General features: G+C 46.5%; 1 protein-coding gene across 1 annotated transcript; it reads right to left on the bottom strand.

Moving 5' to 3' along the window:
- Nucleotides 1–2,486: 2,486 nt before the first annotated feature.
- On the bottom strand, nucleotides 2,487–12,998 carry LOC137885810 (solute carrier family 25 member 36-A). Its single transcript, XM_068728105.1, has 7 exons — nucleotides 12,552–12,998; nucleotides 10,989–11,153; nucleotides 8,463–8,540; nucleotides 7,192–7,292; nucleotides 5,788–5,854; nucleotides 4,823–5,112; nucleotides 2,487–4,727 (listed from the first exon to the last, which is right to left on the bottom strand). The coding sequence occupies exons 1-7, from the start codon at nucleotides 12,590–12,592 to the stop codon at nucleotides 4,534–4,536; spliced, it is 936 nt and encodes a 311-aa protein (XP_068584206.1). The 5' UTR covers nucleotides 12,593–12,998; the 3' UTR covers nucleotides 2,487–4,533.
- Between the last annotated feature and the right edge of the window lie 1,805 nt (nucleotides 12,999–14,803).

Here is a 14,803-nt window from a genome sequence, read left to right as displayed (position 1 = left end):
TTCCTCTATAGAGAAGATTAAGCTTCAGGTCTTAGATCACCGAAAAGAAACAACTAAGACATAAAAAGCTTTAAGTATGGATGACTTTCCGGTGTCCCTTTGATCACAGAACGTTCCATTTTAAATACGCGCTCGGAGAAGAAACAGAACAAGAGCTATGAGGCAGATCAAATGCATCTTCTTCTTCTTAATCCACGCTCGCAACGTTGCTCTGTTTCAGACGGCGTGGGCCGCCGCAGGTATCTGAAGCAAGAGGAGCGAGGATTGCAAGAAAACTGTCTCCAAAGGTGCGAAAGATTAGCAAAAGTTACCGAAAGAAAAATACTAAAACAATACATTCTTAAAAAAGAAGAAGCAGCACATTCTTCCTCGTAGTCGACGTCCTCAGCAATAAGATCACACCCTGTTGTTGTTGCTACAGCTTTAGTCAGAGCATGTGAACGCAGCTCCCACTGTTCATCAACATAACGCACCGTAACTCCGAGGTGATGACGGTTACCCGGCGATGTCTGATGAAGTCTCCCTCCACCGTTGCCAGTGAGCAACGGACTTTCAAAAATAATAATAAATAAAAAAACTGCGGGATAAAATTATTGTCTGCGTTCATTAGTTAATGAGTTAAAGCGATAATAACGCGTTAACTCGCCCAGCCCTAATAAAAACATAAGAATATTTCTTTCATACAGAAAAGCCTGTATTATGAACTTGGCCGTAAACTTCGAAAGACAACGGAAGACGCTAATGAACTGCATTATGGGAAATGCCTCAGTCTTGTGCGCGTCCCAATGAAAGCGCCACGGTGAATAGACGTAGTGCCCCTTTAAGAACAGCTGCGTTCCTCTGAAATACCTCAGAAATGAGGAATCACTTCGGTGGAAGTGGAAATTGGAAAAGCGAGCGCCAAAGCAATGGGCTTCAGAGAAGAGGCCAGAAGCAAGCAAGAAGAAAAGCTTAATCTTTACTCATAACCCAAACACAGATTAGTGCCCAGATTCCTTCTTTTTTTTTTCAGGATTAACAGAACCAGAAAACACCACGACAGCGAGCCAAAAGCCCGTCAAAAGGAAATGAAACAACAAAAAAAAAACCACCATTTTTCTGTCTCTTTCACTGGCCTCCTCTCTCTCTCTCTCTTTTCCACTTCCAGTCTAGAGGTAAACAAGGTGCCAGTCACCACCGGCTCCACCGGCTCTTTTGCTGTCGTCTCACAATGTCACAACCAAACACCCCCAAACACCCCGCAGCACTTTGTGTTAATCCGAGGACACTGGCGTTGGCGGCAGAATTGCAGGAGCGTGGATTTTGGGGAACAGCAACCAACCCTTTCCTTTTCAGTGTGAACAGAATAAATGTGTGTGTGTGTTGTCTGACTCAGGCCGGTCCTGCTGGAGCTCATGTGATGCCATTCAGGCCAGGAAATGAGCTGTGAGTTAGGTGTGTGTGTGTGTGTGTGTGTGTGTGTGTGTGTGTGTGTGTGTATACCACCATTCATTTGGCATCTTTATGGCGACATGCACACGTATAAAGCCGCCTGCCTCGTTTCACGTGTGTGAGCTTGCAGAATACAGTAAAACATTTGGTGGTGGGTCTATCCCCCCCTCTTTTGGCTTGAGGACGGAGGCGGCAGCAGGCTGTCGTCTCTCAGCGTCTGCTCCACTGAGCTGAACGGCGTGCCAGAGAGGGAAGTCGTACTCGGGCCAACGCTTCCACCTGCTGGTTGGAAAGGATCTACTTTTTATTTCGATCCAGCCGCTGCTGCTGCTGGAGGGTAGAACGCATTTGTTATATGCATATATGAACGCACGCGGTCACGGTTGTGGGAGCATGAAAGTGCGGCGCGACGCTTAATTCGGGTCGTTATTTCTCATTGAGACTTAGAGGGATTAAAGCAAATGTTTTCACTGATTTATTTTATTTGATCATATTTGTATTGTGTGTGTCTTTGATAAGGCTTTATGTGTTCATGCGTATGTTGCTCTCCCGATATGTTGGTTTGCGCTTCATTTACTTCAGTCTAATTTTATTTTGTTTATTATTTTGTCTGAGGGCTTTCACCATCTGTCCCACATCCTTTGTCCTTGGACTCTCGTTCACCATTGTTCCACCAGAACTCTTTAAAAAGGTTATTAATGTAATAATCGTGGAAAATTGTGACCTATGTGTCTGTGCTTCCGGTGGGAGGGGCTTAGGGCAGAAAGGGGTAGATGGGGGGGGATCTGCAGGATGAGGGCTTCTGGTATATTTAATTTTGTTGCCTTTTCCAGAATGCTGCCTACCCTGAGGCGCAGATAAATGTACAATATGATGAACGATTATTATGGAATTGTTGCCCAATGACGGCAAAATTAAACTGCCTACCCCATCTTTAGTTTTGCTACACTGATTTATCTACTTTTAATTTATTTTAAACAGATGGAAGTGTGTGTGAAAGTGCTCAGAATGTGAGGAGATGAGTTGTTAAAAAAAAACAAGCACTAAAGTAACACTTAAATATATACACTGAATCCATTTTATTGTCGTTTTTTTTTTACAAAAACAGGTTTGAGAGAATGCATAGAAGGAGCCCCGCCCACAGTGAGCTCATCGATCCACCGGAGGAAAAAGAAAAGGGCGTCAGGAAAAAAAACAACAACAACAATTTATTTAAAAAGATAAAAACAACAATGTCAGCCATTCTTCTGAGTGCATACAAACTCTCTACTGTCACACACACACACACACACACACACACACACACACACACACACACACACACACACACACACACACACACACACAAAAGAATAACCGTCGGATGCTGGGAATACTGAGATGCATTGCACCTTTACAGTTACAGGGTCATTTCACCTCAATGCATTTTTGGGAATTTTGAGTGAACTGACCCTTTAACCATTTAAATTAAAAAAAAAAAAAAAAACCCATGTAGCTGAAACCCCAAAGACTCGGGTCTCACTACATCTCTGATGAGCCGCTTGCGATGCTTCTTCCTGGAGGGTCACGTCCCTCCGGCTCCAGAAGGGAGGAGAAAGAGCTGCATGTGTCTCCACCTTCTGCGTTCGGACAGGTTATATATTATCAGCGTCGTGGTGAAGGAGCGTCAGCAGGCTGCTGCTGCTGCTGCTGTCGCGCGACGACGGAGGGGGAATAAAGTTACTTCTTCTGTGGCTGTTTAGGATAAAGGAGGCGACGGTGAGGTGCTGTTTGAAACATGACATAAAAATGAATGAACTAAAACAAAAAGCAGAGAGCGAGTACCGTTCCAACAGAACATAAAACACTGAGACTAGATGTTTCTGTTTTAACTGTGATGCAGATCATCTGGTCCCTCCAGGCGGAGGAAACCAATAAAATATAGTTTGTTTGTTTGTTTAACGAGGGTCTGCGTTGACTTAATGCGCACTTATGAAGAGCATCTTCCTGACCACTTCCTCCACCGTGGAACTAGCTTCCAGAGTGAACTCAAGAGGATTGTCCTCGCCTGTAAAAACACTCGCCCGGATTCTCCAACTGAGGAACAAGAAAAAAAAAGAAAAAAAAAACAACAAACATGAGATGAGAAACGTCTGAAGATAACGTCTCACTGGTAACAACTAGAGGTTTGCATTCTCTGGGCAGACGTTACTTCATCCCTCCATCAGTTACTTCATCCCTCCATCAGTTACATCCCGTGTGTTTTCACTGGGTCAGATGTGGAAACGGTTCTCTTAAAGGTCCGCCTGTTTAATGCAAATACCAGTGTACGACTCTCTCCCACCTCCGGAGCTCCGCCTCCTCCTGTGCATCTCGGTCTACGTCACGTCTCCCCCCCCCCCCCCCCCCCCCCACACACACACACACACACACACACACACACACACACACACACACACACACACACACACACAAGGCACGTCGTTCTCCACCCTTCTCCGTCTCTGTCAGATACTTGCTGTGGCGTTGTACTCCGGTCCTCTAGCGGTACTCTGATTGGATGCAGGGAATACCGCGCGATACTGATAAACACATTTTTGGAAAAGTTTGACACCTGCTGAATTCTGGGTGGGTGGGGGGGTGGGGGGGGTTCTTATATCCAGTCGGTAGTCAGGATTGGAATTACTCTACTTCTCTGTCATTATTAGTATTGTTAGAGGCAGAAGAGATTCACATAGACTCTTCCTCTTCCAGAAGCAGCGCGTTAAACCCAAGGGAGAAAACAACAAGGATGGAATAAAATCTATAAATAGCACGTTTCTTTGCCACTGTTAAACCCCCGGTGCCCAGAACCAATGTGAGGAACATCGTGATCCTCTCCCCCCACCCCCCACCCCTCCCCCCCACATGTGCCAGACCCCTTTTGGTTACAGAACAAAACTCTTCCAACTTATTTTTAACCGGCGCTCGCTGGAACAAAAAGGTCAGGGTGCCTCCGTCCTCTTCATGGCGAGCAGGCTGCTGTGGAGTTGGCTCTCGTTCTCCGAACAGATGGGGGGGGGGGGGGGGGGTTATACATACACTGTCTACATACGGCGGGTGGGCGGGGGGGAGGGGAGGCTCTTAACCGTTCAGGAGGTAGACCACCAGCTCGTAGGTGCACATCATGATGGCGGTGTTGGGGATCTGCCGCACCAGGTGGGTGGTGAGGCCGCGGTACAGCGCGCGGTATCCCTCCTCCCGGGGCACCGTGGTCAGAGTCTGGAAGAAGGAGTTGTACTTGGTGCCCTCCTCGCGTAGCCGGGTGCGGATCACTTCTGCAGAGGAGAGGGAAGGGTTAAAAAACAAAAAGGGGGGGGGGGGGGAGCAGCACATCAGTTTCGACGACTCCTCCCGGCACACAAAGCCTCACCGTGAGGATAGGCGATGGACGTGGCACAGGTCTTGGAGGTGGCGGCGGCGAGCATCATCCCGATAAAGTCCGACGCGTCCTTGGACGTCTCCTCCTCCTCGTCCATGTTCTGCGGCGCCTTGGCCTCCAGCAGGCGCCGCTTGATGTTTTCATAGATCACAAAGTGGATCACAGTCTCTGAGATGCCGGCGTAGGACGCCGACATTCCCCGGTAGAAGCCCCGCAGGCCGTCCGTCTGGTAGACCCGCCGCACGCACTCAAACGCGCTCATCCGCCGCTCGCCTCGATTCCTGAGAGGAGAGAGCAAACACACATTTTGAGGCCTGCTGTGCGCAGCAATCTCTAGCCCGTCTGTCTGAGCATGTGTTCGTGTGTTTATGTGTTTGACAGCTTCTGATCGGCACCAGTTAGTTAATTAGTCAGCTGATTTACATATATATAGTCCCTGGGCAGGAAACAAGAGGATAACATCTCTGTTGTTTACTCCGTAGTGTAAGAAAGCAGGCGGCAACCTCCGGTTCTGACGAGTGAAGCCGACGTGGAAGTGTGTCTAAAAGCTGCATTCTCTCTAGTGTCCACCAGGAGGCGACTCCTCTGGTTGTACAGAAGTCTAGTCTAAAATGACTCTACTTCTCTCTTGATTTATTCCCTCAGTAAACATTGTAAACATGAGTTTATGGTCTCAATCTCTAGTTTCCAGTCTTCTTCAACACAGCATGACGTTCATTGGAGTCAACGATGATTTACATGAGAAAGCAGCAACACCAGAGGCCGGTCCGACCCCCAACAGGCGTGTTCTGAACTCGAGGGTTTCTCTTTAAAGCTACACTATGAGAGCCCTCTCCCGGGTGGTCTGGAGCATTTGCATTAATGAAAAAGAGATCCAGCAGCTATAGAACAACCGTCGGTCCGTCTCCTGGGAACTGGACCTTTTCCAGCGCTCTCACCCGGGGTGTCGTAATTACCTCGCATCCAGCTGGAGGCGGGTCTTTATGAGCCATATTGGATTGGTTGCCGTGATGGCTGTAAAACCTGTGGAGGGGGAATAAAACGACAAAACAACAGGATTACATTGTGTTCAATAATATTGTCACGCTGACAACTAACCCTCTGAGAAAGAGAAGACGCTGTTTGTACAACGTGACAATGTTCTTTTTGTTTTAATTTATATTTATACCACTTTATACTTCCACGCATTTCAGAGTTCAGATATTGTACTTTCGACTTTTGTTATGTATTTATGCGACGGTTCTAGTTACTGGTTAACTTACAGATTTTACTATAAAAACAACACTGAGTTAAAGATTAAACCAGCGGTTCCCTCTGAACGTCTCGGGTTCTCTCGAGTGACCCCGTTCATGGTCTCACCGCTCCTCAGACCCTCCCATGTGGCCCTCTGGGTTACATCGCATTACATAACGTGGCTCCGTGGAAACCCGGGCCGCGGCAGAGGAACCGGCACAAAGTTCAGCCGGATCTCGTTTCACTGCAGAGACGGAAATAGTCCCGGCACCGGCGAACTCCTCGTCACCTGTCGTCTGTCGCTGGAGGGTCGCCGACGGAGCCGCCCTTGACCGGGGTTGTCGAGTCACGGCGGGACAAAAGCGGCAGCGCCGTGAACCCGTCAGATTCACCCACATATATATACACACATACATACATATATATATATATATATATATATATAAACGCATGAACACACAGAGACGCACGTCGTAGCTGTAGCTCCCAGCTGGGTCACAGTGACACGATAACCTTCCTGTGACACAAAAAGCAGTTCATTAAGCGGCTCCAAGACTGCAGCGTCGGCAGATTTAGTGAGTGTTCAGAGCTTGTTTGTAAGTTTCAGTTTTTCCAGAAAGGTTTCATTTTTTTTTTTTTTTTTATAGCTTTGTTAAAATGTCATTCAATCTTCCACGAATGTCTAAATCGTCTTCTTAACTCAAGACAATTGAGACAAAACTGCAAAAAGTTGTTTTTTTGGTTTAATGTCACCAGAGTTCACAAAAATTCACCCTTTTATTCAAGCTATAAATCAGAATTTTCGCTGATATTTATTTAATTTGTATTAGTTTTTTAATACAACATTGTTCCAGTTTAGTAGTAGTTTTGTCTGAAAGAATATATAAATATATACATTTTAACTTTAAGACCATTTTGTCCCTTAATTATGAGAATGTTAGTTTCAGTTTCAGTTGGCGGTAGATGAGAAGAAAGGGTGAAGCGTTCAACGACTACAAAGGGTCCGCATGAATCGGCTGGTGTTCTTATATTGTCAGAAGACAAACCGGTACAAACCAGTTCTACCACAGCTCAGCAGCAGCGATCGCGCCGCCGCGGTCGGTGAACGCCGCCCCGGTTTACCTCACCTGCCATTCCCGCCGACACCATGTGCACCTGTGTGGAGTCGGGCTCCAACACGCCGTTCAGCTTCTCTTTGGCCGTGGAGTAGGCAGCAAAGTAGATCGCTCTGTTTGGACAAAAGATTCAAATAACAAAAAAGGGTGAGCGGTACGAGTCACACATGACACGTTTTAAAAAAAAAAGTGAAGAAAACGAGTCCCGGGACGCCGCTCTGTGATTGCGGCTCATTAATTACAACGCAAAGAAGTGTCTTAACGACAGCCCTTAAAGGCTTAATGAGCTTTCAAAATAAAATGCATTAAGTGGAAAGCCGAGAGCGGAACCGGCCCGAGTTCAACAAAAGAGGCCGTTGAGTGTTTATTCTCACCGATAATCTTTATTTTTCACTAACGACCGCGTTCACGTTCTGAACACAGCCGCTTCGTTCCGCTTCGTTTGTGAAATGCGCTCAGAGAGCTCGCCGGTTCACAGGCGTCACGGCTCCGGAGGTCTTCGCCGGGTTACCAGCAAAAACACTCTGCGTGTGCTCAGCACCGACACCTGCTCGCTGCCATTAGCCCCCCCCCCCAGGTCATTACCACAACAGGCCGATTACCGAGCAGGACTCACACGTCGTTACCCAACGGCAGCGTTTCCTCATCTTCAACAAAACACCGTTGAGAAACTAAAACAAAAAAAAAAGAAAAGGAGTGTGTTCCTTCTTTGTCACCAAGTAACCTCAAAGAGCCTCCGGTGCGGTGGTTACATAACGCCATTGTTCACCGAGAAACAGCACTCAACTGAAGCGAGTGAATCAGCCGCCGCAGAACGAGAACAGCGGACGCCAGAGTGTGGAGGCGATGAGATAAGACCAGCTATGTGCTATGTGAGAGAGATAAAGCTCTTGTCGGGCCTGGCTGGTGTTTTGGTCTACCGGGGGGGATTTAGAACTCCGGTGTTTTGGGTTTTCTTACCATCACCACCGGCACATCATCTCCGGTGACCTTGAGCAACAACACCTCGAGGACCGGAGCCTCTTTTACTCGCCACGTTCAATTTAAAAGTAAACGTTAGCGACGTTAACTCCAGCTTAACTTAACTTGAAGTCGGGCTTATTATTTCGGGCATACCGCCCGAGCCCGATCTACGTAAACGAACGTACATTTTAACGTTCACGAAGAGCGCTGACCGGGACAGAGCAGCGCGACGCGAGGGGAACAGCGTCTTACTTTAAGACGGCAAACACGAGGTTAACGACACGTTGAGAATACGATGAAGACCACAGGAGGAAGCTTACCTTGAAGGGGCCACACCCACCAGGTTTGGCCCCAAGCCCCTGAAGAGAGAACGAGGTCCTTCTTTCTCCAGTATCAACCTGAAAACACAGAAACAACGTTATGAGGATTCGCTTCTCTTTTTCCACAATTTTAAAAGATATCAGGTTGGATGGTGATGCCAGTCCACCAGGCCTTTTATCAATACTCCGGGTTTTGCTAACTTAGAACCGCGTTTCGGGGGGGGGGGGGCGGGGGGGATCCCTAAGCACGGGCGACGTGATGCACATTCTAGCCGACGGTTTCGCAGTATTCTACCGATCAACAGCTGGTGGCGACATGCCGAGAAACACACCGACTCGGCAACAACGGCAGAGACGAAGAAGAAGAAGAAGAAGAAGAAGAAGAAGAAGAAGGTGAACATGGACTTCGAGAACTCATACAACTTGTCGCGCAAATCTGACTGTAAAGGAAAACTTTTGTTTGCCAAAAAAAAAAGAAGTGATTTTTCATCTAGAGCCGACATCAATCCAACGTGACGTCTACCGAACACACTCATTCAACGGGATAATCCCCGAGATTATAAATAAACCGTGGCCTTTCCTGTCCTTCCACTTTTGGGATGGGGGGGGGGGGGGGGGGGGGGGACCTTCAGCCTACATTCAAAGCCCTGAAACCGGTGAGGGAGCCCAGAATAGAAACCTGCTCACTTGTTTACCCCCCGTACAGCACTACTGCATTGTGGGGAACGTCCTAAGATTCATACGTTAAGAACATCTCAGATGAAATGCATTTGAAGAGGTTTGTGAGCCCCCCCCCCCACATGAATGTGTGTGTGTGTGTGTGTGTGTGTGTGTGTGTGTACATTAAAGGGTTTTCCACGTCATTTTAAGACGCACAAACGTAAAAAACAAAGCGAGGAGCATCCGGGCGGATGATCGACTCCCCGCCCATTATCCAGAAGTAGAACACGGGCAGGTAGTCAATCGTCATAATAATTATGACGATTGTAATTATGTTTTAACATTAGTAAGCTGCTTCCTGTAAAGCAAGTAAAAAGGACTGTCCGTCACAACTTCTGTGAATGAATGAAACATCTGACCATGTGATTTTAAAAAGGTTCAGAAGAACTGTGTTCAGACGAGGGCTTTGATGCATGTTCATAATTCAAATCATTATTACAACTAAAGCACGGTCTGCCTTTAAGCTCTTTTTTTGGGTGATATCTATAGTAATAATGATCCAGAATGACGCAGTAAAAAAAACCCTTAAAACTAGCTGCTCCGTGTCCTTGTTTTAAGCCCTGCAGGTAAGCCTCCAAAAAACATCAGATTACCAAAAAAAACATGTTTCAAAAAAAGGGGGAGGGGTCATCCAATTTAACCCGTTACAGCCGTAACAGTCATGCATGTCCTCATCAATTGTTGGGTGAAGATCTTGCAGAAAGCAGATGTCTTCTCTCTGGTCTTCTCCGCTAACGTACGCGTCGCGTCTTAACACCAGAGCGTTAGGCTGCAGGGTCGGGCCAGACAAACTGCCGCCTCGGGTTTCTTGCAAGGTATTTAATCTAGCGATGATGCGACTAAATAATAAGGACGTACGCTGCCGGTGGGCCCGCTAGCGTTTGGTTCCAGCACCGTATTCAACAGGAGGACAGTGTCGGTATCGACAGAACAAGGCGTCTACTGCTGCAGCGATCGGCACGCTGCGTATGCGACTTAGTTTGAGTGAATTGTTTTTTAGAAGCGGCGCGGTGAGGAGTGCTTTTCCAGAAGGCTTAGAGCGGCCGGGACGCGTTACTCTTTAGAGGAGCGACGGCCGGCCTCTTCCTCACCAAGCGGATCTCGTTTCAACCTCACGGCTGGCACTGTAACCACAGCAAAGAGGTACTTGACCGAGTGAACGTATGAAATAGGAGACCGGTCAAAGCGGACGCACAAGAGTCAAAGACGCATAAAACTCTCACAAGATAAATAAACAACCGTTGGACTTCAGATGAGAATGTGGAGCGACCGGTGTGCGCTCTTGTGTTTGTAGTGTCCCCCAAAAGGGTGAGGAGTTGGGTTTCAGGGAGAGGGACGCCAGAGGGACTCCAGCCAGACCCAACAACAACAACAACAACAACAACAACACCACCACCAACACGGTGCTGAATAAGGAGCCACAGCTCTGCAGGCAAACCTCTCCGAGAGGAACCGTTCTCTCCGTACAGGAACAGCTCCACTCATTCTAGTTAAAACTCAAGAAAAATCCCCATAAGACATCAGTGTTTACTTGATTTGTTTTTTTTAGGGATAAAATATGTTTATTGCACTTTCACATCTGGATAAACAGCGGACTGCTTTCTACAGAAGACTTTAAATAAATAAATAAAACTGAGCATTTCTTGTTGCTCCTCTAGAAACATTAGTTTGTTTTATTTAAAACACATTCTAATCCTGTCCTGAACTTAATAATTCTTTCGTATTTTGGGAGAAGAAAGAACCAATAAGAGCGTCAGTAGTATCGACGCGACAGTCCGAAAGTGACGAACGCCGTTGGATACCCACTTGAGGCAGTGCAGGGGCCCCGGCGGGGACATGCGGGCCACGCCGGCCCCGTTGACGGTACTGAGCTGGACCTCAGACACGTAGAAGGTGATCGAGGACGACTGCAGGCGGGTCTTCACCACCTCCAGCGGACACGTCAATATGGCTCCGACCGTGCCCCCACATCTGGAGGAGGAAAGACAAGAGAAGAGAAAAAGGTCTCAGCTGACAGAACGAGATTTAAGGTTATGGTGAATAAATCGGCCAATTTGGCAGAATTCTACGGATCGCTGGCATGTGGATGAGAAATAGCAGTGTGGGAACAGAGAGGCGAGCAGGAATGCTTTGTGTTTCTAGGGTAGGAATAACAAAACGCTTCTGTTCAGTGACACACCGCATTCCAGAACCACAGGCGGATGTATTTACATGTAAGAATGAAGCAAATAGGAATCCTATAACAACTGCAAATACTGTTTGTTTTTGTTTATAGAGTAGGGCTGACAAAAAAAAAAATCATAAAACTACGAGTCGAGATGATACTTGACGCCCTGAACAGACAATGTGACAACCAGGGCATGGGTCGATGACCAGCTCGGGTATTTCAGGTATTTCTCAGGTGACGAGAGAGAACCTTCTACGAAAGGGGGGTTAGATGAATGAACCGGAATCTGACGGGATCGCACCGGGCAGGAACCCCCAGACCGGAGGATATCAACAGCAAAAGAGCGACGGCAGTTATCTTTAGACGGGGTTAATTTTCAATCGGCACCAAAAGCAGAAAATACAAAGTCCTGTCAACACAGCGAGACGGCTACAGTACAAACCAGGTGGCAACTTTCAGCTCCATGTGCGCGTACACGCATGGTTTTTCGACTATAAAAGACACTTTATTTAGCTAGAATTCTTCCTCCCAGTAGTTTATCTCTCACATAATAGAGCCACTGCTGTTAATTAATCTAAGTTAAGTGTCTCAACTCATTAGCTGGATAGTCTTGCTGGAGGCAAGAAGGACTGATTCTACAAAAATTGTATCGTTTGCTGTCAAAACACAGATGTTCTTGCACATATATCCCGAGGCTGCGTGCGCAGAATATAATGATTACATTGGTGTGCAATGAAATCGAGACTGCGATTAATGCATCTGTTTATTTTTGGTGGACCTTTAGTGGGCAGCGTGCTCACGTGTGTTGTGATGCACTAACGTTTACGTAAGTACAGCTGACGCTTTTTTTTAAAAACACTAAATGTTAAAGTTTTAAGTATGCAGACTCACAAACAGGAAAAAAAAACACGCTTCCACATAACAAAGAAACATGTCATTTCTATTCATACATCAAAAACGTCAGCGTAAACTCGTGACATTGAGTCCTACGGGAGTACGTGTTAAGTTAGCTGACATCTGACACAAAACCTGTAGGTAAACAAACACGCAAATCCCCCCGGCTAGCATAAACACACACACACACACACACACACACACACACACACACACACACACACACACACACACAGTCTGTGAAGCTATTACTGGTTAGCTACGGCAGCGTGGAGCTGCTAGCTAGCTAGAATCACACACACACTCACCCTCCAGCAAACAGATGAACCAAGGTGTCTCTTTGGCTCATTGTGGATCATATTCGGGAACCGTCCACGGGGGCAGCCGCGCGAGGGACAAACGGGAGCGCACGTGGAGGACACGGGAGAATAGTGACCCCCAAACCTAGCATGCAAACGATACACGGTGCGCCTGGTGTTGTGGTGGAGGTCAGTCACAAAAAAAAAAAAAAAAAACCCCAGGGTATGTAACAGCTAAGTTAGCTTGCTAGCGTTAGCAGCCAAAGCTAACGGGTTTCCGGTGTTATAAAAGTCGATGTCAGAGCGACATGTTTGCCTCTCGTTTTTTAAAGCGGAGGAGTGCTTCTTCACCGCGCGTATGTCTACCGTTGAGTACAATTCCAATCCCGGTAACAACCGTGTGTGAGCTACTGGGCCTGCCCTCAGTCACGCTGACGTGCCCTGCCTCCCACTCTCTTTCTGGAAGCCCCTCAAAGTCGCAATGTTTCCCGTCGAATGGGAAGCCGCAAAACAGAGGCGGTGATTGGCTGAGGTCCCGTGCGCGCGCCCGCCCCCCTGAGTCACTACTCTTGTCACGTGACGGTCGCTTTTATTTTGAAAGGGGGCTGGACGATCGCTCAGGATCTAAAATTGAAGAGTTAAGCGGATGTAACGCTGAAGAGGCGACAGACACGGCTGACGTTGCTTAGTTTAACAATAAAGGTCACGATATAAATATATATATATATATTAAAAAAAAACACACACAAAGTGCACACAGCACAGTGTCCGTAGCCACAGACGGTTATAAAAGCTACTCAATAGCCTCGTAATGTACAGTGCATTACTCAAAAGTACAGTATCTACTCGTATTGTAGTTATTGCGACTGTGGAAGCCCATTGAAGGGAAAACCATTGTTTGCATTTAGCATATTTCCGGCCTAAAGCTGCATACTAAACATCATAATTTAGCATTATTTACAGTATCCGGTAACGAACACATGTAAGCTGCTTCAAGATAAGCCCCAAAGGCTCCAGGAAGCCGAGTATAACTTAGCAATAAGCATTCCTATTAGGCCGATTTTATATTCATCGCTAAGCTGAATTGTGCTATCACCCAGCAGGACAAAACCAGTTTGTGCATGCATGCCACATGGCCCATTTGCAGGACGTCAACATTTCCCTGAGTTTAGTGCTCTAGGTTGCACAAATGTCTATTTGCACTAGCCTCTCCCGTGTTATGTAACGCCGCTAGACTCACAGCGTTTTTAAAAGAAAGGGCCGATTGTTGTAGCATTTAAATAGCGCCTGAGCTTATGTTTGACATGCAAGATATGCTGAATTTAGACACTGGGAATTTTTTTGCTACCCACAGGACTGATTTGACCTCAATCCATATGGTATATTTGGCCCAAATATTTCATACAGAGGTTCTTTGTGCATGGGGATGGCAATTCTCTCTCTCTGTGTGTGTGTGTGTGAGAGTTGAATTGAGACTTGAGACTCAGAAAATGAGGTTTTCCAATTTGGGCAGCAGAATAAAATCCATACGCCACTTAATTTCATAATTACAGATGCAGTTGGAGCCAGCCAGATCATGTGCCACAGTTTCTCATGTAATCACGTTATAGCTACTGTCTGTCTGACTGTATCACAGGCCGCTGGACTAGTACTATCGCATCATCTTCGTCATTGATCAACATTAATGCGCGTGACATGTTCATTCATCTTTATTAAACAGTCATAACAAGACAAACTAAACCCAGAACAACGACTTTATAGCTACTGCTCCCTGAAGCAGACGTCTGTAGACAAAAAGCCATTTTGCTTTTGTAGAATAGCTCTTTTATTTGACATAAAATCTAAACCTAATTATTGCGTTAAACTGCAAAACTGCCTCTCTTTGAATCCAATATCCAGCGGCTTCAAAATGCTATAGTGTAATTTGTGTTTTGCATATTTTTATCTTCATTACAAACACTTGTGATTTGAGGTGTAACAAAGCTGAGCGTCTACAGCCAATGTAGCGGTGCTTTGAGCTAAATGCTAACATCAAGATGCTAATATGCTCGAAGTTCAAAATGCTATAATAGTTGCTAATTAAAGGTAGCAGTGTGTAGCATTTAGTGGGCGCTAAACCTTTAACACTAAACACAAAGTGCAGCTGAGGTTGCCGGTAAGTCTATTTGGTAATAAACCAAAGAACTGGACAAATACGAATTCTGCCCTGATCATGGCACTACTTGAAAAGTCATTAAAGTCACCAAGACCCATCATGAACA

Source organism: Cebidichthys violaceus, unplaced genomic scaffold (assembly GCF_023349555.1).
Source record: "Cebidichthys violaceus isolate CVI_PGR_0920_01 unplaced genomic scaffold, fCebVio1.0.p SCAF_404, whole genome shotgun sequence".
Classification (NCBI taxonomy): Eukaryota; Metazoa; Chordata; class Actinopteri; order Perciformes; family Stichaeidae; genus Cebidichthys; species Cebidichthys violaceus.
This window is presented reverse-complemented; position numbering and strand designations above follow the sequence as displayed.